This window comes from Podarcis raffonei, chromosome 14 (genome assembly GCF_027172205.1).
Source record: "Podarcis raffonei isolate rPodRaf1 chromosome 14, rPodRaf1.pri, whole genome shotgun sequence".
In the NCBI taxonomy this organism is placed as follows: Eukaryota; Metazoa; Chordata; class Lepidosauria; order Squamata; family Lacertidae; genus Podarcis; species Podarcis raffonei.
Window position 1 is genome coordinate 36,038,994 of NC_070615.1, and position 26,754 is coordinate 36,065,747.

General features: G+C 48.5%; 2 protein-coding genes across 2 annotated transcripts; one reads left to right on the forward strand and one right to left on the reverse strand.

Annotated features, from left to right (window-relative positions):
* Positions 1-3,590: 3,590 nt before the first annotated feature.
* WFIKKN1 (WAP, follistatin/kazal, immunoglobulin, kunitz and netrin domain containing 1) lies at positions 3,591-13,574 on the forward strand. The gene is made up of 2 exons (XM_053364594.1): positions 3,591-4,708; positions 11,663-13,574. The coding sequence occupies exons 1-2, from the start codon at positions 4,460-4,462 to the stop codon at positions 13,154-13,156; spliced, it is 1,743 nt and encodes a 580-aa protein (XP_053220569.1). The 5' UTR covers positions 3,591-4,459; the 3' UTR covers positions 13,157-13,574.
* Positions 13,575-15,969: 2,395 nt separating this feature from the next.
* METTL26 (methyltransferase like 26) lies at positions 15,970-26,386 on the reverse strand. Its single transcript, XM_053364595.1, has 6 exons — positions 25,906-26,386; positions 22,751-22,913; positions 20,665-20,724; positions 19,258-19,325; positions 18,136-18,214; positions 15,970-16,357 (listed from the first exon to the last, which is right to left on the reverse strand). The coding sequence occupies exons 1-6, from the start codon at positions 26,109-26,111 to the stop codon at positions 16,310-16,312; spliced, it is 624 nt and encodes a 207-aa protein (XP_053220570.1). The 5' UTR covers positions 26,112-26,386; the 3' UTR covers positions 15,970-16,309.
* Between the last annotated feature and the right edge of the window lie 368 nt (positions 26,387-26,754).

Sequence of the window (26,754 nt, forward strand, 5' to 3'; positions counted from 1 at the left end):
TTAATTAAGGACTTCCCTAATTCCCACCCCTTTAATAATCTAAGCACTGGAATGCTAGGCTGGTTAAGGTATTTATCCAGGCTAAGTTAGTTGAAATTAACTCCCACTTTTATACATGAGATAAGTTAAACATCTCTAGGGATGAGGAAGAAATTCAATTCAGTTTGCATTTAAAGGTGAACCTACCAAATTCTCACGTTCTGAAACAATGTATGGTCAGAGTAATGTATAAGAAACTGCACATTGAGGGGGTAAAGTGTGCATAAGAATACATATATTAGTAAAAAAAAGAAAATACAGAAGTGGAATAGCATTGCTATTCCACTGTGGAAATAGCATTGCAAAAATGTGCATAATAGGCAACATTGCATTAAAAATTTGTTAATTGAGAGAAATTTGCAGTAAAACGTCAATGAATTTTCATGAGCATGAAAAACCTTGTGTGTCTGTGAATGTGCGAATTGATGCAAAGTGCGGGGAACTGAATTTAAGACTGGAAAAATTGGAAAGTGGGTGAACTAGAATTGACAGTGCCTTCCTTCTTTAGTCATGATTAACTTGGAACTAATTTCTAAATGAACGACTCGGGTGCGTTTTAAGTCTGAATACACAGCCCAGATTGAAAGGTGGAGTAAAATTGTTGAACGCAGGGGGTACTGCCAACTTGAAGAAAATTTAGTGGATTAATTGTATGGTTTTCAGTTGATTGATCAAATGAGGGGCAAACCTAGGCTTTATTTCTCCCCGGTCAAAGACCCAGTTTGGCACAAAACAACAACAAAAAACCCCAACCTCACATTTGCGTACACACACACACAGGCTGGGAGCTTCAGTGGTGCCCTTCTGGAGGTTTCACCCGGGGCAAAAAAACCAGCAAAAAAATCCAACATAGGAGTAGAAAAATACCAAGGAAGTTGGCTTGGGTTTTCTTTGTTTTTGGATCATGTGTCAACCCTGTTGCAATGTGACACCATTTTAGAAGAGGCATCCTGCTGTGTGTGTGTGTGTGTGTGTGTGTGTGTGTGTGTGTGTGAATGAGAGAGAAAAAACGACTCTCCTAAGAAGGTGCCTGCTACTCACATCTTTGTCAGTTCTTGAATAAAAATCATAAACAAAAAAATGGTGTTACAATTACAGTGAGCTCAGCAGCAGAACAGTAGAGCTTTGCATGCAGAAAGTCCTAGATTTCATTTCAGGCATCTCCAATTAGGGCTGGGAGAGACTGACTTCCTGAGACCTTGGAGATCCTTTGCCAGTTAGTTGACAATATTGAGCTAGATGGACCAGCAGCCAGACTCAACATAAGGCAGCTTCCTATGATCCTAACAGGGGAGAAGAGCCCTGCTGCATCAGACCATCTATGTATGCCTATCTAGTCCAGCATTCTGATTGGAGCACAATAGCTCTCTTGACCCCCCCAGGAACTGGTATTTTACCTCTCCTACAAGGTGATAGCCTTGTCCTCCATGAATTTATCTGACCGCCCTTTAAAGTTGTCTGTCCTGAATCCCCCAGCCTTCAACTCAATCAGATGAACATGAGTTCTTGTATTAACGAGAGAGACAGATCCGATAAATAGTTCAACCCTAGTCATAAACAAAGCAGTCTTGTCATTTTTTAAAAAGGCCTTTAGTGGTGTTTGAACACCCTTGTTGTGGCTAAGAAGAACAGTACATGCCGGGTTTAAGCTGTGCTGAGGTGGCTGTGGTTGGCTGCCGAAGGCCGAATCTTAAAGTCTTATGGGTGAAGTGGCAGCGGGAGATGTTGCTATCAAAAGGCAGCCAAGGTAAAAGTGAGTTTTGCGGCAACCCTTTTCTGGCAATGGCCTTGCAAAGCTCAGTACTCCTGTGCTGCCCTAACCTGTGGCGAAGGGTGCTATGACAGGTAATCTCAGTTTCATGTGTTCATCAAAGAGTCAAACGCCCATGACTACGCGCATACAGTCGTACCTTGGTTTTCGAACAGCTTAGTTCTCGAACGTTTTGGCTCCCAAATGCCGCAAACCCGGAAGTGAGTGTTCCAGTTTGCGAATGTATTTTGGAAGCTGAATGTCCGACGCGGCTTCCGATTGAGTACAGGAAGCTCCTGCAGCCAATCAGAAGCCACGTCTTGGTTTTCTAATGTTTTTGGAAGTCGAACGGACTTCCAGAACAGATTCCGTTTGAGAACAAAGGTAAGACTGTACCCTGTACCATGTTTAAAGCACATGACGTCTGTCCTCCACAAGATTCCTGAGAGCTGTAGTTTCTGAAGCATGCTGGGAGTTGTAGTTGGGTGGAAGAGTTTTGCTTGCAGTTCATGGCTAGCCAGAGAGAAGCACTCTGTACATGCTCAGATGAACTTCCTGTTGCTTTGAATACTGGAGAGTGGACCCCTGGTATTTAAACAGATTTCTAGGTGAGTAAGTTCCAGTACTGAATCGTGACCTAGATGTACTCTTCATGATCCCCTGCAAAGTGGATGAACTTTTTCACATAAATCGGCTGTGACTTGCCCAGCCTGGCTTAGCGCAGGAAACAGAACTCTGTTGCAAATGTGTTGCTAGGATGGTGCAGTTAACAGACATGCTTAGCATAGCGAATCAGTCCCAGCCAGCATGCTCAGTGGTCAGGGATGATGGCAGCTGTAGTCCAAAAACATCTGGAGGGCCACAGGTTTCCCACCCCTGCTTTAAACTAAAGATGAGCTGAAATGAAGGGAGGGCATCTGGTTTGCATGCTGCTGCCAGTCAGTGTAGACAATACTGCGCTAGATGGACTAACTTGGTCTTGGAATAAGGCAGATTCTTATGTTCCTATCCCAACTTTTTACTGGCTCCCTTGGCCAGTAAAGCGAGATGAGCGCCACAACCCCAGAGTTGGTCACGACTGGACCTAATGGTCAGGGGTCCCTTTACCTTTACCTTAGGCCTCGATACAGGCCATCTAGAGAGCCAGTGTGGTGTAGTGGTTAGTGTGTTAGACTAGAACCTGGGGGCCAGGGTTCGAATCCCAACAGAGCCATGGAGCTTGCCGAGTTACCTTGGGTCAGTTCCAGTCTGTCTGCCTCAAGCGTTGCCACAAAGGATGGAACGGGGAAATGCAGAGAACGATCTTAACCACCTTGAGCTCTTTGGAGGAATGATGGGATATATATGTACAGAAAAATAAAATACAGAGTGATTCCCAGCTATCCATGCTGGGCCTCTTCTGGTAGGCTTTCAAACTTCCATTCCAGCCTCTTTGATCCTATATCACCTGCCGTCACCTCAGCCCACCTGCCTCTTGCTGCGGTTGCAGATTACGGCTGCCTGAATCATCGCTCACCTTTTAAAGGAATGAGAGGCAATTTGGGGAGAACCCAGTCTCCCAAATGCCCTGTGGAAGAGGTCTGGGCTTGCCCGGGCCCTTGGAGGCCTGGTATGGTCAGCATCGCCGCCAGTGGCCAAGAGGCCTTTGGGATGTTCTCTCATTCTGAAAGAATTCCCCCCACTTGGTGGGTCTCGGTGGTGTCTGTCTCTCGGTTTTGGAAGGCTCTGCAGCTCCCTCTCTCTCTCTTCTCCCCCCACCCCCCTTTGATCTCCTCCGAGTGTTTGCCCAGTCGATCAACCCAGACAGGGTTAGCGTCTGAGGTCAGTCGCTTTTCCATTCCAAACTCCCAGCCCATCGGTGAGAGGGGAGGAGATTCCGGTTACACCCCCCTCCTCGCCTCTCTTTTTCTGCTCACCCCAGACACACACCCGGGAGCTGCTTTATAACTCTGTTCCTCCCTGACCCAGGAACTTAATTTCCCTGTTGATGTGCTCGCTCGCTCTTTCTCTCTCCCCAAGGTTGTTCACCAAGCCATCTTCCTTTCCTAGAGAACCTTCTTCCTCTTAGCCTCTGGCCTACTGGCTCCAAAAGATCCAGCACCTTTCCATTTGCCCCAGGGCCTGGATTTTATTATTTTTATTTTAAAAAAAGAAACTGGAAGAGAACGCATTGAGTGAAGAGAAGAGGAGCAGGAGGGCGAACCCCACAACTGGATGAAGTTCGAGGGAAGAGACTGGGAGCCCCATTTGCTGGTGAAACATGGACCTTTCCCTCTCGAGGGCTGCGCTTTAAGTGATGCTACTTTTTGGAAGGCCTCGTGTCTGGCTGCTGGTGGCAGAAGGCAGAATGGACACTGGAGCGTCCAGGACAGGCGATAAAATGAGGAGTGTGTGCTGGGGGGTGTAAGAGCGGAGGGGAGGGAAAAAGAAGAGCTTTCTTTGGTTTCTTGTTATTTCCCCCTCCTCCTCCCTTCCCTTCACCTTCCTCTCCCCACTCTCTTTCTCTCCCCCCCCCCCCCCCGCCCGCAGCCTCCTTGCAAATGTGATTGTTTTGTCTATCACACAAGGCAAAAGTGGAAGACTCTCCCTGGGTTTTGGGGGTGGGGGAACACACACAAAAAAAGGAAGGAGGCGCAGCAGTGGCTGGCAGGAGCTTGGTGGCGCGGCTGTATGCCTTTTTGGACTTTCCTCGGGAAGGGCTCGAAGCGAGAGGGCGGCCAGCGACGGCTCGGAGGGGAGCAGCACCTTCGCGACCCCATGCTGCCTTCACTCATCCTGTCTCTGCTGTCTCTCCTGGCAGAAGGGGCCAGCCTGCAGCCAATCAGGATGAGCCACCTAGGGGTGTGCCCCAACCAGCTGAACCCCAACCTGTGGGTGGATGCGCAGAGCACCTGCGAGAGGGAGTGCCAGGCCGATCAGGTGAGTCGGGGACGCTGTAGGTGAGCTCTCTCGCCCACCCGCTTTGCGAGAGCTTCGGCGCGCAGTTCCGGGCCTAGCCAGCAGGGGGTGGTGCTGTGCTCCCCTCGGGTGAAATGCCCTTCTATGGCAAAAGAGTAATAGCTCAGCCCGGGAGGTCGCATCGCTCGACGGTTTGTCACCGAGGGAGGCTTAGGAAGGTGCCTTATCTGAAAAGCGCAGGAGTGGCTCCCCTGCATTCGGGATCTCTCGGGATTCAACCTGGGGCCACCTGCATGTAAAGCAGATGCTCTGCCCTTGAGCCACAGCTCTTCCCTGGTTTGTAGGCAGAAGGTCTGAGGATCGGCCCCTGGCGTTTCCAGTTAAAACAGTCCCCGATAGGCATCGTTCATTCCCAACTCTGCTGAGACCACTGCCAGTCAGAGAGGACAGTGCTGTCCTAGACAGACCAATGATCTGACACAGCATCAGGCAGCTTTATATGCTCAACAAACTTTATGGTGCAGCTGAGAATCTGGCTTCCCTCGACTTATTTCGTTTTTGTTTTCTAAGACCTTCTGTTAAGAGGTCTGGAAAGAACCCTACCTGAGACACAAGAGGATCTTGATAGACCCAGTGGTCTGACTCAGAATTCAGCAGCTTCCTGTGTTTCTTCTCTCTGCCAGCAAGGGCAAAGGGACGGTGCCTGCATTTACTCAGCACTCTGTACATGCTCAAAGGATCTATTTTATTTGCTTCTCTGGATGCTTCAGAGATACTGCAGATTGTTAGGCTAATAAGCCTACATCATTTTAGGATTATTTTTCCATTTCTTTTTGGAAGCTACACACCTTCCCTCTTTTGCATAAAACTCAAAATATCAATGTGCCTATGTATAAAAGTTGCAGCTGTAATCAATTCTCCCTCCATTTGCTTTGGGTTTGTATGTGTGTGTTTTGCGCACCTTCTCTCATGCGCAATTCCCAGATGCAGGATGTCCTTTAGATGGGTCACAGAAATAGGGGAGTCCAATCAAGACATTGGGGCAAGTAGTACCCCCTCTTCACCTAACGATATGTTGTGCCCGTGGAGCAGTACAGGGGAACTGACTCCTGAAGTGGTGACAGGTGTTTGGGTGCCAGTAAGGATGGCAGAATGGGAGAGAGAAACAGTTCTGACCCATGGGGCACAATCAACCACAGAACTCTTCTGTGCAATGAAACTCGCAGGAGCTTTGGATGAGCGCAAATGATATTTGCACAAGAGAACTCCCCAGTGCTAATCTGTCATGGCTCAGTGACAGGGCACATATTTGCACACCAAAGAACTCTGGTTCACTTCTCCAACATCTTCAAGTTGGGCTGGGAAATTATCCTGTATGGGAGCCGGTTTTAGACAAAGCTGAGCTAGATGGATCAATGGTCTGAGTAAGGCAGCTTTTGGTGTACCTCTGAGAAGGAGATAATATCTCAGGTCATCCTTGAGCAAATGCTGCATTTCCAAGGGGGTGGGCAGTGGAGGAGCCAATGCTCGTGAATGTGTGCATGAACACATTCCAGTTTGGGAAACTGTAACATTTTGCTCAGCCTTAGGACTAAGCCGAAAGGCTGGTTCACATTGTCCCTTTTCCTCCTCCATGTGAACAGCCAGGGTCATGGGAACTTCTGCACCTTATCGGTATGCAGCCTGCAGTGTACGTGGGTGCCTGCGTGCATGATAGTAGGTATATGCATAGCTCAGAATGAGCCAGGCGGCTCAAGGAGAAAAGGAAGTTGCTTTGTAAACCACACAGTCCAAGGGCAGTATCAAACGGTACTCCATCAAGTGTGGAAGTTGCTACAGTGTGCTTCATTCCCACATTCCTGAGATATGTGGAAGAAGCCAACATTGTGGCTCTTTCTCACACTTGCATTGCCCCAGGACAGGTGGCGCTGGCATGGCAAGTAGACATATCACTGGTGTTGTTAGTACAGCACAGGTGGGCATAGTGCCAATGCCCCTTGGGACTGGTGGGGTGGAGAGCAGAGAGGCGAATGGTAGGTGGAGCGCGAGCCAATGACAGGCAGTGCCAAATAATTCTCTCATGCACCCCACCCCACCCCATCCTCTCCTCTGCTGAGTTTTACAAGGGCAATACTGAGACTTAGGAAGCTGATAAGCAGTACAACCCCCTAGATAAGAGGAACAGTGGAAAAGAGGCGACTGAGAGGAGATATGATAGCCGTCTTCCAATATCTTAAGGGCTGTCACATGGAGGATGGAGCAAGCCTGTTTTGTCCTCCTCTGGAGGGACATGAACAAATGGCTTCAGGTTACAAGGAAGGAGATTCCGACTAAACATCAGGAAGAACTTTCTGACAGTAAGAGCAGTTTGATAGTGGAGTGGACTCTCCTTCCTTTGAGGTTTTTAAGCGGAAGTTAGATGGCCCTTTGTCATGGATGCTTTTGTTGAGATTCTTGCATTGCAGGGGGTTGGACTAGATGACCCTCGGGGTCCCTTCCAGCTCTACAATTATCTGATTCAAAGAAGGCAGGCAAGTTGGGTGGGCAGACATAGGTTGGTGAGGCAGTTTCCTGTTCTCCCTAATGGAGCTGTGCCCATTCATGCTAATGGTGCAGTCGCCACTGACAGATGGGAATGGTAATTGCTGCTGAGGGAATGGAAGCCCCTACATCACTTCCATGTGGAGAATCCCATGCATCACCATCATTTTCATTATTACATTTGAAACCATTAAGCAGCTCAAGGCAGCCCCCTTTATCCTCACAACAATCCTGTGAGGGAGGCGAGAGAGAGAGAGAGAGAGAGAGAGAGAGAGAGAGAGAGAGAGAGAGAACTCAAGGGTCACCCAGTCAGCTGAGTGAGGATTTGAACTCGCATCTCCCCACTCCTAATATGACATAGTATAAACCATCTCATGGGACGTGGGTGGCGCTGTGGGTTAAACCTAGGACTTGCCGATCGGAAGGTTGGTGATTCAAATCCCTGCAATGGGGTGAGCTCCCGTTGCTTGGTCCCTGCTCCTGCCAACCTAGCAGTTCGAAAGCACATCAAAGTGCAAGTAGATAAACAGGTACCGCTCCAGCGGGAAGGTAAACAGTGTTTCCGTGCGCTGCTCTGGTTCACCAGAAGCGGCTTAGTCATGCTAGCCACATGACCCGGAAGCTGTACGCCGGCTCCCTCGGCCAATAAAGCAAGATGAGCGCCGCAACCCCAGAGTCAGTCACGACTGGACCTAATGGTCAGGGGTCCTTTTACCTTTACCTAAACCATCACATAGGAAACAACACACAATATGTTTCCATGTAGGAAAGTCTTTCTTGTGTGAAGTGGTCCTTCCTTCCTTGGGAGGTGCAAACGGTTGCTAGGAAACCAGAATAGGATCCTCCCTGACTCTGGCTTTAACACCCACCCTCAAATACTTGGTTAAGCACCATCCTCTGCTTTTGCCATCCATCTCTCTTATCAGTCCCCCGCATAACTGGAAATTTATATATTTGCATATGTGATGGCAACTGGAGGAGGAGAAAGAGAGGACAGAGGGTGAAGAAAGAGCTGTGAGTGGACGGAGGACCTTCTTCCCAACCTTTGGACCTCCTGGGAAACTCAGCAAACCTGCTGTACCTGGAAATGGGTGTGGAGAGTACAGTTGAATGGGACACAGTTGTGGGTAACCAGAGAAAGTGCCATCCACCTGCCTACAGAAAGCAAGTCTAGAGTGAGAGACTAGGGTGATGTCTGCTGTTTCCAGGAACTCTTCTCCCTGTAATACTTTTGTGGATGATCTGAGAGTTTGTTTGGACCCTGGGTGAGAACCTGGAGGCTGAGAGGGAGGGCGTGTCAGAAGGAAAATGAACTGATTTTAAAAATATATTAGTAACTTTAATTTTTATATGCAGCTGTTTATTTTTGTAATATTTTGATTAAGTTGTCTGTTGTGGCTTCAGTTTTCTATAAACCGCTTAGAAATATTTTTTAACATATTAAGCGGTATAGAAATCAGTCAATCAGCTTTGTCAAATTGTGGCTGTGCTACCTCGTTTTTGTCTGGGAAGGGAGTTGAAAAATTCTTTCCAATTAACCCCTCCCTTCCTCTCACTCCCTTGTGTGAGAGACCGTCCAAAAAAAATCCTTTTTACTCAAAGTGGTAAACTGGTTCCCCCATCCCCACCCCAGTCAGGATCAATTTCAGTCAAGCAACTTCTTATGTGATAAGGAAGCAGCAATGGCACCCCTTCCCCCCCCCCAGTAAGAGCACAAGTACCTCAGACGTAAAATTGTACCTCACAGCTTAGAGCATGGTTGGGGCTTGTGGTCCTCCAAACCAGTGGCGTAGCGTGGGTTGTCAGCACCCGGGGCAAGGCAAGTAATTTGCGCCCCCTAACCCTGAGTGAGCCAGGTAGGGGCAGAGAGCTGCGAGTGCGAGCGCGCCCCCCCCAATGTTGCACCCGGTGTGCCCGGCCCCCCCTGCACCCCCCACGCTACGCCACTGCTCCAAACATTGTTGAACGACACCTCCCATCAGCCCATCATGACCAATGTGGCCAATGGTCTGGGATGATCAGAGATGGATTCTGACAACACCTGGAGGGCCACAGGTTCCCCAGGCCAAAGCCATATCTAGAGGAGCACAAATGGTTCAGTTGCACTAGGTGCAGAGCTTCTGGGGCAGGTGCCACAACTATGAAATGCAACAGGAGGCAAAGGGGCAGATGTTGGCGTTGCACAAGGCACCACTGAAATTTGAGGTTCCAAGGTCCTCCACTGCTGGTCAATGGAGCCAGAGCCAACTGAATTAAACTGCAAGCAGAGCCACTAATTCTGGTTTTGTCCCCATCTTCCTCCTCCTCCCTGTTTAGTTCTACAGTGACAACACTGAGAATCTGGAAGGAAGAGGAAGATGACAAGCAGGACAGCTCCCAGGACTCGTTGCAATAAGAATGCAGGCAGGTAGCTGCAGGCAAGCTCAGGTTGATGGGCCACATTCACCCTTATGGACCAGCCTGCACTGTAGATGTGTGTATTAGAGGCAGGTTGCTTGACAGCGGCATATATAGGAAGACTTTGGGATGCTGCTTCTGCTAGGTCACAACCATAGCTGTCAACGTTTCCCTTTTTTTAAGGGAAATTCCCTTATTCTGAATAGGATTCCTCACAAGAAAAGGGGAAAGTTGACAGCTATGGTCACAACCCAGAGGAGGCCTGTAGGCCCCATCTGCACTATATGCTTAAATCACTATCACTGATTTTTAAACATGACTTTTAAACAGTCACGGCTGTTTAAGGTGGTTATGCTGCTGCTGTAATTGCACCGAGGAGATGGGGCCTTACACAGGCTGCTATGTATTTAGACACAGGGGCGGAGCACAGGTGAAGCAGCCTACTACCGGGACGTCCATTTTGTTCTCCCTCACACATGAGTTGATTCACGAGGTTAAAAAAAGAAAAAGGCCCTTTCCGCAAAAGCTGGGAGTTCGCCAGGAGATGCTTCTCCTCTCTGAGCCTCTCCTGAGCTCTCTCTGCCGCCCTTTTTTGCTTCAATGGGATGCCAGAGGGAGGTGCTGACAGCCCTAGACAGGCCATGCTGCCTCATCCGGAGATGGGTGGCATTCTCTGGACCACAGACTTCCCTCCCTTCAAGCCAAATAATTCATCCCTGAACCTGCTCTAGTTCTCACTGAGGTGTTAAAAGGTTGGTGGGGGGTGGGAACCGAAGGGGCCTCAATATTTGAATTTTTTTAATCCCCCTTGTGTGTGGAGGTTTATTCCATCAAGGCCCTTTCCTTCCTTGCTTGTTTCAAGGAGTTTGTGGTTTAGGCCGCAATCCTAAAGCAAGATGAATGTCAGCTGAGGGGCCAATAGATGCTGCTTAACTGCTGCTCTGCCAACAGCGGGAGGCTTCCCTGCAGAAAGGCACTTAACATCACTGGCACACCCACAGAAAACCCTCAGATGCTGCCTTATACTGAATCAGGCCCATTGGTCCATTTAGCTCGGTAATTTCTACATTGGCTGGCAGTGGCTCTTCAGCCTTTCAAGCAAGGATCTTCCCCAGCAGCACTTGGGATACAAAACCACACATAACTGATTAATAAGAAGCCAGCCAAACCACCACCCAGCCCCCAAATACAAAAATCCAGCTGTCCAATAAAACAACAGGATTACTCTGCCAAATAGTAGCAGGGTTTTTTGTTGTTAAACTTCTGGTTGTGAGCTATTTTTAAATGTGATTTAATTGTTATAGGAGACACCATTTCTTGCATATTTTGTTATTTCCGTGGAGTGGGAACTGCCTTGAGAATGGCTGCAGTTCCGTAATAGAGCATCTGCTTTGCATGCAGAAGGTCTCAGATTCAATCCCTGGCAGGGCTGGGATAGTTCCCTGTCTGAAATCCTTGTCTGAACTAGTTGGGCTGAAGTTGGACTCCAGTATAAGGCAGCTTCCTATATGCATATTTATTTATTGAATTTGAATTCATACCCCACCTTCCTCCCTAAGGGTGGCAAACAGTTACACAACTTAAAAAGAAAGCAGAAACATTCTTAAAATGTTAAAACTTACAATTGAAAACATTCTAAAAGCAATAGCATACTTCCATCCAGCTATCATATAATTGTAAAGTTGGAAGGGATCATGAGGATCTAGTCCAACCCCCTGCCGTGCAGGAATCTTTTGCCCAACGTGGGGCTCAAACCCAAGACTCTGAGATTAGGGTCTCATGCTCTGCCAATTTAGCTATTTTATCTCAGGATTACCAGGAACAGTATTCTTCAGCTACCAGATATGCTTGTGTGAACAGGTGTGTTTTAAAATTCTTCCCAAAAGTTAATGGGTGGAGACAGGCTCACCTCACAACAGAGGGCATTCCACAACTGGGGAACCACCACCAAAAAGGCCCTGTCACACCTAGTTTGATGGGGAAAACGATGCCGATTCACTCAAATCTAAAAATTCTGCTCCTCCTCCTCCTCTGCAGGACTGTGAAGGCTTTGAGAAATGCTGCACCAACGTCTGTGGCCTGCGGAGCTGCGTGGCAGCCCGCTATGCGGACGGAAGCCTCTCCTCGCTGGAGCTGGTGCAAGAGGCCACATGCGAGAGCTTTGTGTGCACGCAACAGGGCTCGGACTGTGACATCTGGGACGGGCAGCCCGTCTGCAAGTGCAAGGACAGGTGCGAGAAGGAACCCAACTTCACCTGCGCCTCCGACGGACTCACCTACTACAACAAGTGCTACATGGACGCCGAGGCCTGCATCCGGGGCATCAGCCTGGCCGTGGTGCCGTGCAAGTACATTTTCACCTGGCCCAACACCAGCCCGGTGCCGATGGAGACCACGGCTCACCCGACGCCCGGCGCAGGCACTGAGCTGCCCATACCGCCGGCCCTCTACAACAACCCCTTCCACCAGTTGGTCTACGTGGGGGGCACAGTCAGCTTTCACTGTGATGTGAGTGGGCGGCCGCGCCCTGACATCACGTGGGAGAAGCAGAGCGACCACCAGGAAAACTTCATCATGCGGCCCGACCAGATGTATGGCAATGTGGTCGTGACCAACATCGGCCAGCTGGTCATCTACAACGCCCAGCCGGAGGACGCCGGGATCTACACTTGCACGGCTAGGAACTCCGCCGGCCTCCTGCGGGCGGACTTCCCGCTGTCTGTTGTCAAGAGAGAGCACTCCAGAGGGGAGCCGAAGGCATCCAGCCCTCCTCAGCTCCCACCCGGCGAGTGCCTGAAGGAACCTGACAAGCAGGAATGCGAGGCCTACCAAGTCCGCTGGCATTTTGACTCCAAGAGAGGCTTGTGCACCACTTTCCGCTATGGCGGTTGTGGGGCTAACCAGAACCACTTCGATACCTACGAAGAGTGCCAATTGGCCTGCGTCAATAACGCCGTCAACCTCTGCACTCTGCCCATCGTGCAGGGCCCCTGTAAGAACTGGGAGCCCCGCTGGGCCTACAACCACCTGATGAAGCAGTGCCACTCCTTCATCTACGGTGGCTGCGAGGGCAATGAGAACAACTTTGATGGCAAGGAGAGCTGCGAGGACGTCTGCCCCTTCCCCAAGACGCTGCAGTGCAAAGCCTGCCGTCTGAAGAGCAAGATGGTGCCCAGCCTCTGCCGCAGCGACTTCGCCATCGTGGGACGGCTGATGGAGATCATCGAGGACCAGGATTCTGGCATTGCCCGCTTTGCCCTGGATGACATCCTCAAGGACGAGAAGATGGGCCTCAAATTCTTCAACATCAAGTACCTGGAGGTGACCTTGACAGATATGGACTGGAACTGCCCCTGCCCCAACATGACCACCGAGGACGGGCCCCTCATCATCATGGGCGAGGTGCAGGAAGGCATGGCGGTCCTCGACCCCAATAGCTACGTCCGGGCCGCCAATGATAAGCGGGTCAAGAAGATCCACGAACTGCTGGAGAAGAAGACATGCGAACTTCTCAACCGGTTCCAGGACTAGCATGGGCGGCAGTGACAGCTGCTGCTTGTCTGTGGCAGAGAAGGGAAAGGCAGACGAAGGCTGACGTCCCTTTCCCCAAGAGACTGTGCTCTCCTTTTCTTGTGCTGTGCTGCAGCTATGCAAGGACTGGGTTGGAGACTGGCAGGACAAATCTGGCGCTCCTGGAAAGCCCATGAGCCTCCAAGTGGGTCCAGAGTGCAGAGGGGTGAATCCTTATTCCATGCCACCTCCACGGACCTGCCTCTCATTTTTAGATGTTTTCAGTTATTATCACTACTGTTTCAATGAGCTCCATTATTGCTTGTAACTACCTATTGTCTGTTTTTGTGTGTGAGAGAGAGCTGTAATTTATCTGCGCCTGTGACATCCCTCCAGCCCAGCCTATGTGGAATTAATAATAATAATAACGAAAAGGAAATCCTGTGTTCCTTCTACACTGGAGGTTGTTCTCTACCAGCACCTTTCTTTCCTGTTGTAAAAACAAATTCTAGCTAAAAAGGTCATGAGGACTAGCCTCCCATCAAATAATGGCAAAGGGGAGGGGGAGAAACAGGCTTACTGTAGCCGCATGGGGAGCAGAGTTTGCAAAATGTGAGAAGGGACCTTCCTAAGGAAGGAAGAACAATTGCTAAGGGAGAAACAGAAAGTGACAACCACCTGTCCCAAATGTGGCTGGATGAGGAAATTAGATCCTCTTTGGCATTGATTTGCAGTGCTCATGTGACTATTCCACTTTTGGACTTGTTTTTAAGGCAGGGATGGGGAAATTGCCCTCCACATGGCCCGGGATGGTGGATGTTGTAGTTCAGCAACATCAAAGGACTGTCTTAAAGCAATATTGTGGGCCTACAGCAGTGCTAGCCAAAGCAGAATTGCCTCCCAGTCACAAGCAATCCTATGCAGAGCCACACTTATTTGGATAATCAGTTTGGGGTTATTTTGCTGTGTGCAGCAATGGACGGAAAAACAACCACTTAAAGTCTGCATGAACCCTTTCTGGTTCTACTGTGGGAGGGAAAATGCTTCTGATGACTGCCTGATGCTGGAAGCTCAAGAGCGGAGAGTGCTCTTGCTCTCAGCTCCTGTTTGAGTCTCCCTGCCTGGGCAACTGTCAGAACAGGATACTGGACTAGGTGGGTCATTTGCCTGATGCAATAGGCTCTTATATTCAGAGATGGATTCTGGATCAAATTTTATCTTCTCAGGTTACATATTGCAAGGTTTACTCCTTTGTTATGTAAGCTGCTCTGAACATTATTATAACAGAAAAGTGGGAGTACAAATATTTAATCTAAACTTTGGCTTTGCTTGTCATCAACCTAGACTACGTAGGAGAGTAAGGCTCTGGTACTTCAATCGAGTACAGTAAATGAATACATTTCTCACATAGCAATACCCAAGCAATATATTTATTTGCACTCAAATGCAGCAGAGTCCACACAGTATTACATCCACACAGATCTCCCTGGCAAAGTTCTTCCTCCTTGCTATTCCCACAAGCTCAGCCCTTAGCTATACATTGTTGCTGCTCTAGTGGCTGATCACCACTAGAGGGAGCTATTACTTCATACAGATTTTTTTAAAAGATGTGCTGGAGTGATTTGCTACCTCTTTTGAGGAACACTTGGAACAGGCAAAGAGGGGGGAAATTACTCAGCTGAAGACATGTTAAAGCTGCTAGACTGTAAGCTAACCTACAGGTGCAGGTGGGTATGATGTTATTGGGGTGGTAGCGTTTCAGAATACAGGTGTGGAATTACATTATTGAATACCCAGCATTTTAACAACTTTGTTAAAACTCTCTTGAATTCAGAAAACGAAACTCTTGAGGGAAAGGCTAGCATAGTGTCATTTTCCTTCACATCCTAGTTTTCCCTGGGCAGGGAGATTTTGATGGGGGGGGGATTCAATTGTGCAACCCACACCTGCAGTCCCAAATGGTACAGCCCCAGCAATCTCATAGCATGCCCTTTATCTGGATTGTCTGGTGTTGTATTGCCAGAATTCATGTGGTGTAAAATCCTAATCATGAGTGCAGGGGAGGAATCTGCAGGCCTCCATATCGCAAAAAAAAGAAAGAACAAAATCTCTCCCACAGCCACCCTTTCATAAGCAGAGTAATGAGGCTGATGAGATTGAGGGTTTGCACTTATTTCGCCCAGGCTAACCTGTGCCCCTCCAGATGATGCTGGACTACAGCTCCCATCACCCCTGGCCATGCAGGCTGGGGCTGATGGGAGTTGGAGTCCAACAACCACTGAAGGGCCCAAGAGTTCCCATTCCCCTTCACTGGGTGGGTTGTTGGCACATTGTGGCATTGACTTTTGCTCTAAGGAACATGGGAAGAAAAGGAACACAGCAGAATCTGGAGGGTGGGGTGGGAAGAAGGAGGAAAGGAAAACAGTCCCAGCCTCTTTCAATGACTGTAAAGAGTACTAGTCATCAAATCCATCTTTTCCATCTAGCTCTGAACGATAGCCTCCAGTTACTTGGGGAAGTGTCATTCTGAGCTTTCCTTCCTCCCATATTCTGTAATATTTTCTACTCTGAAATCCCCTCTTAACCCAAAAGTCACAGTTACAGGGTCAAAAGACATTGAGGTCTCCATCAAAGAAGGCCTGAAAACAAAGCCTTCACTGAAGCAGGCAAAAGGTAATAACCATGCACAAGAGACAAAAGTGGTTTGAGATGGGTACATGGATGCCGTCTAACCCACAACGTCAAAACCAGCAGCGAATACCAAAATCGAAGCATGAGCGGGCTAGCAGGGGGACCCGCAAGCCCTCCAGATGTGCTTGGGGTCACAGTTCCCTCCTCCCCTGACCATGCTGCCTGGGGGACGATGGGAATTGGGAGTCCAAGCACATCTGGGAAGACTGCAGCTCCTCCATCCCTGTGCTAGCTCAACACTGGCCAGAAAGCTTTGGGCAAAGCTCCATTCTCTGTAAAGGCTTTTCTCCCCTGATGCAGATCTTCATACAGGACATCATTCTCATCTCGCCAAGAGCTATTTTCAGCCAGGAGCTGAAGAAGCTACTAGAAACCTGGTGGGCTTGAGCACGACAGACACAGAGCAAATTTGGCAACGGCAGGCGACACTTTGACTGTCCTTGGTGGTCCCTTCTCCTTGGCAGAGAAAGTGGATGGGCTGGCTTAGTGTTTGCGGAAAACAAGACACTTGTTGTTTGCAGGCATGTCGACCTGGAAGCAGAAAATCTTGAGGTTACTTGAGATACTTGGCAGCCGCATTATACGGACGCAGGCACACAGTTCAACCAAAGACACCACTAGGCCTCTTCAGGGGTCTCCCCCTCCAAGCCAGATTCTCATTGCAGGGGGTGGGGAGAGTGAGGGGCACATTTCCTAGACCCTCTTTCTCCCTTGTGCGACTTTCTCCTCTCCTGCAGCTCTCCACATGTTGGGGGCTGCAGTTCTGCACTGGCAAACCTGCCCTGCTCCTGTTGGCAATGACAATAATTCGGTGGTAGGGCATCTACCTGGCATGCCGAAGGTCCCACACTCAATCCCTAGCATCTCTGGGCAGCCCTGGCACAAAACCCTTTCTGACATTCTGGAGAACCAGTCAAGTGCAGGCAATACAGAACGGGATGTACTAATGGTCTGACTCAATATAAGGCAGTTCCTTAGGCTCTCCATGCAACTCAGATCCCTGGAGGGTCAGGAACCTAAATTGCTTGGAGAGCCCAGCATGTGTGGGAAACCTCTGGAAGAGGCTGTTGTAGGGTGGTGGAACCGGTGCAGTGATACTGGGCGCCAAACTGCAGGGGCGCCAGAACAATGCTGAAGAATGGAAGGTGGGGACGTCGAAGTTTAGTGCTGCACTGGAATTTAAGAGCCCAAAGTCTGCAACCCCCTTTAGCCATCCAGCTGTTGAAGAACTACACAACTCCCACCGCCCCTGGTCATTGGCCATGCTTGCTGGGGCTGATGGGAGTTGTAGTCCAGTAACATCTGGAGGGCCAAAGGTTCCTCACACCTGACCCACAAGAATGTCTAATACACTGCTTCAGAACATTACAAGATGAGCCCTGCTGGATCCGACCAAAGGCCCATCCAGCCCTGCATTCTCACCATGGCGAACCAGAAGACTGCCAGGAGAACCTCAGCTACACACTCTCTCCAGCTGCTGTTCCCAGCAACTGATTCCCAGTGGAGGGAGAACACAGCCTCAGTGTTCTCATAGTGAAGGCACTCGCCAAGAGACAAATTTGCTCCTCCCAAATCTATTTGCAACACGTATTTCCCCCTCCCTTGCCCACAGACATCCTGCTGCCATTCGCAGGGGTGTGCTACTCCACACCTGGCCAAGAACACTTCAGTGGTGGGAGAAACCAGCTGGGGAAGCCCAAAGGAACTCCCAGGGGAAGAAGGCTCAGAGCCAAGGGGTTGGTGGTGGGATGACAAAGAGTAGTCAGAGGCAGAAGAAGGAGCAAACTGGGAGGAGGTGTTGGAAGATGAAGGGGCAACAGGGTTTGGTGAGCAGGAAGAGGCTGTGGCAGAGAGCAGTCCAGAAGAGGAGACTGGAGAGGAGAGGGGCCAAGAAGCAGAGATGAGTCAGGGTGTCACCCGCTCCTGCTGAGACCAGATCCCCTCCCCACTGGTCTCCCAGAACCAGAATAGGGAGGAGCTTGGGAAGGACCCTGGGGAGGAGGAGATTTAGAGAGCTGTGGAAGGCAGGGACCTTCAGTTATCGCAACTGCCTCATTAGGGCAAGATCTGCTGGGAAGAGTTGCTGTGATTATTATGCCTAGCCTCCTAAGCAGAACTTGCTTCCTTGAATAAAGAGTCAATTTTACTGATGCCGTGTGACTTATGCTCCTGACACCCATCCCTGACAGGTGCCCATCTTCCCAGATCCTTGAGCCACGCTAGCCAGAGCTAATAGGAGCCAAACAGTTGTGGGGCAGCACACTCCCCCTTCCCCCAAACCTATTCTTTAGGTTCCTATGACCACCTACCATCCTCTCCAACCACATCCTATTGATCTCAGCAAGCTGCTGCAGCAAAGCCGTGTCCCGGAGGCCCCAGGCTGGGTTTCTGTGGTTGGGAGTGGAGGGGAGAGGAAAGAGAGAGAATGAAGTCAATCACTGTATTCAAGAGGTGCTTACATACAGAGAGCAACACTGCTGCCTCCACATGATGGTTTCCTACCCACCCATGTCAGAATCCTGGTTGAGGTGATGCTTACAATTCCTACAATGGCTTAACAATCACTCCCTCTTCCCAGGGAACTCTGGGAATTGTAGCTCTGCGTGTGTGGCTAACGATGGCCTGAATTGGGCCATGTCTGTGCCAAGCAGAATTGGGCCAAGCAGTGTTATATTGCTTTAGCAGTCATGACTTCCCCGTGTGGCCAGGAGACCCCGGTTTCCCTCACAGAGCTACAGTTGTCAAGAGTGGTGTAACTGTCAATCCCTCTTCCCAGGGAACTCTGGGAACTGTAGTTCTGTGAGGGGAATGGGGGCCTCCTAACAATGCTCAATGAACTACAATCTGGAGGATGCTTAGAGGTAAGTCATGACTGTTTAAAGTGGTATAAGAGTGCTTTGAATGGATGGTGCAGATGTCAACCAAGTAAAACTCAGGAGTAGAGCCACACTACTCTTCCTTATTTTATATACTGTTCAATCAAAAATAAATAAATCTCTAAGCCATTTGCATAAAATGGTATAAAACAAACATTTAAAAATAGCAAAGATAACCCTAAAACCCAGAGACTTGAGAAACAGTAGACATAAATAAAACAATCCAAATATACATAAAAAACCAACAGATCTTTGAGCCTGATAAAATTACATGTCTGGCTAGACTTGCTGAAACAACAACAAAAAAGGGGTTTTTTTTACCAAGCATCAGCCACAGTGCTTAATATCAATAGGCAGGGAGTTCCTACTGGTACCTACTGCCATGCTGAAAATGAAGATTCCTTGCAGTTGCAGAATGAACATTATGCAGGACTTTTGAAAATGCCTTTTCTGCAGATGGAAACGGCTGAGAGGGCACAGTAAACTATTTCCAAAGCTGCAGAGGGCTTTATATGCTATGAGTAACTCATTCAATTTAGCCTAGCTCCTCCTTACCTCTGCCTCAAGTAGGAATCAAAGTCCACGTTGCTCTGTGGGTAGATGCAGCCATTCACAGCATAAGGCTAGGGGTGGAATCAGGCAGGGGGAAAACACACCAAACAGTTTAAGACAAAGTGATATCAAACAATCAACTATTTTTTTTTAAAAAAGTGTTTTTTAAAAAATCAAATAATGTGTGGGTTCTTTGTCCTGCGACCCCTTAACTCAGAACTGGGGGAAAACTCTAAAAATTGAGACAGCTAAGTTCTTCTTAATGAAGCTTTCAGAAGTTATGGGGGGCTTAGATTACAGAAAGCTTTAAAAAAACCCCAGCAACCATCAGCCGTGTTACCTCAAAGTTGCCAGTGTGAGAAAATGCACCTTGGATTTTCTGCAGAGCCAAGGGCTGCCACTAGGGGGGGACATGGCATACTGTTGGCAACGAATGCGACCAACTTCCAAAAAAACCCCAAAACCCAAGACTGAAACAAAACATCACATGAATCTCTATACAGTGGTACCTTGGGTTACATACACTTCAGGTTACAGACTCCGCTGACCCAGAAATAGTACCTCAGGTTAAGAACTTTGCTTCAGGATGAGAAGAGAAATCATGTGGCGGCAGCGGGAGGCCCCATTAGCTAAAGTGGTACCTCAGGTTAAGAACGGTTTCAGGTTAACAACGGACCTCCGGAACGAATTAAGTACTTAACCCGAGGTACCACTGTACACAGAATCACTAGGCTGTTGCAAAGGATAAACCTGCAGCCCTCAAGAGGTGGTTACTTCAGCTGCCCTCATTCTTAGCCAGAGTGACCAATGGCCAGGGATGTTGGGAGTTGTAGTCCAGTTACATCTGGATTGGCACAGGTTCTGCACCACCACCAGAGGCCCAAGAACAGCAGCTTTGCGTTCTGGTTACTTTAGAGCAGCCTTCCCTGAGCTGGTGCCCTCCAGATGTTTCAGCCTACAATTTATACTCCGAAACATCTGGAGGACGCCAGCTTAAGGGAAGGCTGTTCTAAGGAGACACAACATAAAGGAGTCAATCACGCCCAGGGTCAAAACTACATGTGGCATTAAAAGCACCTTTGGGGGAAAAAATTCAAGGCTTTTTTAAAAGAAGTAAATATAATTTCTCCCGCTCCTCTTTAAGTCCTGAGAAAAATCCTTCCTCTGCTGCTACTTGCAAATGGAAGGAAATTTTCCAGTGTATTTATGTAGCCAAATTCATACAACAGAGGGAGAATTTAGCAAGTTGGGAGGAACTGCAAGTTTTGCACAACGTTTTTTTGTTTTCTTTAACTGCTGGTTGGAGCTGATGGGAGTTGTAGTCCAAAATATCTAGAGGCCAGCTACTTGGCAAAGGCTGCTTCAGCAAAAGCAGCATCTAGATTACAAGGATCCTGATTGACAGCTTACCCCGTATGTGACCATCACCGCTTTAGGCTTTAACAGCTTTCCTGCTCCTCTGAACAAACCCTGTGGTTGGGGGTGGGGGGGCAGGGAATAATTAAACAAAATGCAAAGGAAATAGGTTAACAAGCTCATTTGGAAAGAGTGGATTTCATGAGAATCACAAAGCATTTGCAGGATATGTATAAAAATTAACAAGAAAGTGACAACTGATCTTTCCAGTAGGATTTTTCCTGTGTATCTAAATTCTGTTTCTTGCAGATTCCTTACGGAATAGTAAAAGAAAACAATGCAAGTTTTGCAAAATTGTGGTTGGTTTCCAGAGCAAGAGGCACCTTAGACTACCTCCTCTCCATAGATGCAGTTGATCAACAATGGTGAGGGAAATGGACTCTATGTAGACTCAAGGGTGCTTCCTCTAAGCATGTGCAGAGCGCATTTCTCTCACTGTTGCATCAGTTTATTTGTAGGAATGCACGCAGGTCCCGCTTTCTGAACATTCAACATGTGAAAATTCACTTATCCAAACACAGTGAATTAGTACTCAAACCTTACTATACACACCACAGATTCAGATATCCAAACAAAACATTTCTTTTTTATTTCCTTGTTTGCCTTTTATTGGTTGGCTGAGGAACAGAGGAAGGGAGGGAGGGGGAGCTATTGGACAAAATCAGAGAGCATTTTTTATATATATCTTGCTTTCAGGGGTCAAAATTCTGTGGGCATGAGCACATTATAAATTTCCCCAGAGGAATCAATGGAAATTATCAACTCATTATGCAAACACTCTCATAACTAAAAATTTTTAGGAAACGCATTGTTTTCAGTAAGTGAGACCTGCGTGTACTTCTAACCTGCCATATCACTGAAAAAGGTCTCATGGCAGTGTAATAATAAATTTGTTAAACCACCATAAAATTACAAAATCATAAGATACAGGAGATATGACCAACACTGAATCAAATTAATTCTCTAAAATCCCTTGGGAAAACAGAAGCATTTTCTGCAGGCAGCAAAATATCAGAATTGTTAGTGTTGGTCTGATTTCAAAGGGAATGGCATTCCAAAGGCCTGGTGCCGCTGTACTAAAAGCCTCAGCTGGCCGTATGGTGCACCATTTGTAGGTGTATAAACAACTGGGAGCAACACACTAGATTTCTGCTATTGGTGATGCCGGTTCCCTAAATTAGCAAACAGCCCAGGAAAGGTTGTTAGCTAGAAGGACATTCAACCAAGAACCACAAGATGGCGCTTGCATTAGCTACACAGAGACCACTCAAGTCCAAAAGCAAGGAAAGTGTAACTGCCTTCATTGCAACTCACTGATGGGAGGCCGGAGAAGGCGCATCCAATCAGGGCAGCAGCAGAGACTAAGGGTTAAAGCCCCCAACTCAACCTTCTCCCAATCCAGCTCACTCTCCTCTCTTTGCAATGACTATTTCTTTCTCTCCCTTGATCAGGCAGGCAAAAGGCATTATCCAAATTACCCTGATAGAAATGGGCAGAAAAAAGTTCCCCGTTCCCACTGTATGCACTTACCTGGGAGGAAGAGGTGAAGACACTCCTTTTTACCTTCTGGCACCCTAGATGGATATTTTAGGGCCTTACCTTATTCCTGTGATTGCGTTTTAAATTTTAATAAATTGCTTTCTTTTGCCACATATAACATTACAAACTTAAAAGAGATACAGAAATGAACAATGGCTTGCCTGTTTGGTGCCATATGGTCCACAACTTTAAAAAGAAAATGATACATAGTGGACAAATGGTTATTGCAGAGACATAAATCCAATGCTACAAATAATATTAGGATTCCATGGAAGCGCAACGGAGCGGTCGTTAATAAGTCCTGGGATGCAATCAAATTCACATAAAATCATACTTCGCAAGAACTTCCTGTAGCACCGCATTTCAAACTGTTTTTAGCATGGTGTTTCTGTTGTCCTAACCCGCCCCGTCACCTTAGGGTGAAGGTTGGGTAAATAAATCAGAATAATATGAAGTCCCATTCAGTTCAGTGGGCTTGACTTCCCAGCAGACACAGTACAGGCTTTCACTGCCAAGCGGGCTGACAGGAGCGTGGCCTCACCTCCGTGCAGCTCATGTCCGAGATATGAATCATGTTGATGTTGACAATGAGGTCCAGAGAGTCCGGGCGCAAGCTGCCCCACGTCTCCCAGCTGCGCGATGCATCCAAGTAAATGGGTGGTTTGACATTCGGGAGGCGGTACGCCCTGATAAATTCAGAAATGCTAGAAAGAGAAGGAAGAGAGCCAGACTGCAGATGGGGCAAGGGTCAACGGTAGAGCCGGCACCAGCAGTTTGCTCTCAGTAGGGACAGGGGTGCCATCAGGGTAGGGGACTCTGGGGTACAAGTCCAGGGCCCTTCTCAGCAGGAGAGCCTCCAGGCAAAGCATGGATGGATGATCTCATGTATGAGACGCCTCATGTATGAGACGCCTGTTGCCATTTAAAGAGGAGGCCTTGCACCAGTCCATTAACTGCACAGTCTGAATGTGGGAACATAGGAAGCAGCTTTTGGTCCACCAAGCTCAGTATTTTCTACAAACTTTGGCAGCAGCTCTTTGGGGGTTTCATGCAGCCCTACCTGGAGATGTCGGGGACTGAACCTGGGGCCTTCTGCATGCAAGGCAGATAATCCTGCCACTGAGCTAAAGGCCCATTCCTAAAATGGTTTCATTGCACCACCAGACCAACCAGTTGAAAGCATAAAGCAAATTCAGCCGATAAATGAAGTGCAAAGGAGGTTGGTTGCGTTACCAGCAAAGCTGCTGAAGAGTTCAGAAGAACCCTTCCAATTAATCAATTAAACCTGTGTAAATTGTGCATGGGGGGAAATGACCCACAGCCTTCCTAAAAAAAGGAAAAAGCAGCCAACGTTGCCCTTAAAGAGGGTCTTCTCACAGACAGATTGCACTTGCCATCCACAGCTTTTATAAACACTTTTAAAATGAGAAGTACTCAGGCCTCTACCAAGGACCACTGCGGGGCTGTCTCTCCCCGCCCCCAACTCTCCTGGAAAAGGGGGGGGGGCTGACCTGTCCTCATCCATTGGCCAATTAAGCAGCAGCTGGCTTTCATCTCTTCTCCCTATCCTGTTTTCCTTTTATAGCATCTCTATTAGAGTGTTTGGGGACACGGGTGGCGCTGTGAGAGCCTAGGACTTGCCGATCAGAACGGTGGTTCGAATCCCTGCGACAGGGTGAGCTCCCGTTGCTCAGTCCCTGCTCCTGCCAACCTAGCAGTTTGAAAGCACGTCAAAGTGCAAGTAGATAAATAGGTACCACTCTGGTGGGAAGGCAAATGGTGTTTCCGTGCGCTGCTCTGGTTTGCCAGAAGCGGCTTAGTCATGCTGGCCACATGACCCAGAAGCTGTACGCCGGCTCCCTCGGCCAATAAAGCGAGATGAGCGCCGCAACCCCAGAGTCGGCCACAACTGGACCTAATGGTCAGGGGTCCCTTTACCTATATGAATGTTCTTAGGACATTTTAGGTGCCAATGGAAACTTTGATTTCAGTAGAAAGAGCAAGTTGTGTGGGTTTTTTGGGGGGGGGCTGTTTCTGGATCAGAACTGCAGTGGGAATGAAGTAGTAAGGCCCCTGTACCCATCAACCCATCCTGCCAGGAACCCAATTCAGATCCTGTGACTATAATTTAATTAACAAAAAAAAAAAGTGCCAACCACTAAAGCAATTGCTAAATACACAAGTGATGTACTAAATCCAACAAATTATAGGCCTGACACTAAACTATGCTCTGCGCTATCCCCTAAACTAGGGGCTGGGCTGACTTCAGCCATGCGTGGTATACTTTCCTCCCCAGCCCCACCTGCCCCAAGGATATGTTTCAGATTTGCAAAACCAGAATGAATACAGAGATTTGCTGAAGAGTTAACGTGTAACAGAGCAGTGCTCAGTGATCCTGTGCTTAGAGGCATAGGAGATGCTTTGCTGGACCTGGTCAAGGTCCACTTAGACCAGCCTTCGTAGCAAGAATCAGAGCAACCAACTAACCATGAAGCTGGCCAATCATTATGGGCTAGCTCACTTTCAAGTACAATTTAAGGGACACTTTTTAACTACTGCTTTGGATTAATTTGCCCTCCCTCAACTGTCACCTAGGAACAGCCATCCCACCAGGCTTTCGGATTTGCTTCCATCCCTGCTGGTCATTTTTAGAACAGCAGCTTCAAAAGCTGGAGCTTGAGTTTGCTTTTTTCCTCCTCCTTCCCCACTCTTTTTTCATTGTGTGTTATCTCTTTTTTTAGTATCTGTTTTTTTGTTTTGTAAAACTGAAGGGAAAAAAGAAAGAAACCTTCAAGATGCTCTTTCAGTTAAAGGTGCTTAAAAGAAGAAGAATAAAAAACAAGCAAACAAGTACAATAACGCTCACTACACGGGGTTGTCTTTAAAGGCAGCTCAAACACACCTTTGGTACAGAACACAGCTGCCAGGGTGCTGGTAGGAGCTAGAGACCAGACTTATTATGCCAATCCTGTATCGCTTACATTGGGTGCCAGTTTGTTTCCAGGTTCGGTTTAAATCCCTTTAAATAAATACAAATGAAATATTTTATACTGACCACAGCCCTAAAACCATTAATTTCCAGCATTAGTCTTACAGGTGGGCACAGGCTAATAGGAGATGTATTTCTTAACTACTGTCTGTAATGCAGAGAAGATTCTGTACGTCCATTCTGCGGGGTGGGGGAGCGACAGAGAAGGGGAGAGACTGGAAAGCCATCCTGCCATCCTCTTATGGATGCAATAACTTCACCATGGGTGGGGAACTTCTGATCCCTTTCCCCCTAACCCAGCCCACCTGCTGCCAGTCTGCTGGTGTCATGGGGTGACGTCAGCTAATAGGCGGTGGGGTTCAGTCCCGCTGGGCACGGCTGCTTCGCCAGTGTGTTTCCTGCACGGCACTCACTGGCAAAGCAGACTCGCGCCCCCGCGAGCCAGCTGTGAAAAGTGGGTGGGAGGAGCACTACCCACCACCTACCAGCCACATGGCATAGTCCGTGCATTCAATGTATATGGTGCACATGAGGCCTGAAGCGCGTCAAGAACACGTTTCAGACGAGACCCAGGATGCTCGGGGGGGGGGGTCTTCCTCGTGACCAGACTGGACCGGCGGGGAATCCCGTGCAAGTCCACTCCGACGATCCATGCGAACAGCCTCCCAGGTCCGCCCCAGCAGCGAGGCTCCTACGCCTCGCCTTACCTCTCGATGCATTTCGGATCCACATCCGAGGGCTGCCAGAGCACGTTGGGCATCATTTGGGCAAAGTGGGCCGCGTGCTGCCCGGAGCCTGAAGCCACTTCCAGCACCTGGACTTGCGGCTGGCAGGGGTTCACGTAGTCCCGGAGGACCCTCAGGATAGGCTCCTTGTTCCTCTCCCCCGCCGCTGCTACGAACGCGGCACTCATCCTGCAAAAGAGGGGTGAGGGGGTCCTTGGAAGGGACTTGCCGCTTGCAGAGCAGAAGGAGAGCCGCAGGGCGCCTTGCAACAGTTTGGCTGCAGGATCCGCTTGGGTGACCCTTGCAAGCAGCCTGCAAGGACTTTCCTTCTCGTCCTCTAGGTCTACCTTTAAGGAGGCTCGCACCCCCGCACCCAAGGATGGCAGGCTGGGAATTTTGTCCTCCGAGCTGCTGGGAGGGAGGGAGGGAAGGAGATCGAGGAAGTTAAATGAAGCCACAAAGCAAAAGACTACGATTCCCAGAATGCAGCGCGGGGGAAGCGTGGCTATTGGTTCCACTTCTGCCCCTCCTCCTGGTATAGATGGTTTTGCAAGAGGGTGCTTGGAAAGTCCGGAAAGCAGGTTTCTGGAGGGATCTTGTTTTTCAAAGGATAGGAAGCGCGGGCTTCTTGAATGTGTGTTTGGACTTAGCAAATAAACCATAGATTTACTCCCTAGTAAGTGCCTGCGCTGCTGTAGCTAATTCATGCCTTACAGGTTCCTTTGAAATTTCGGCTGCAAAAAAGAAACGGGATATTTCAAGGTGCTAGTCCGCAGGGCTCTTTATTCCTTTTTGCTAGCCGGTGAACTAGTGTGCTCCTCTGAGACATTG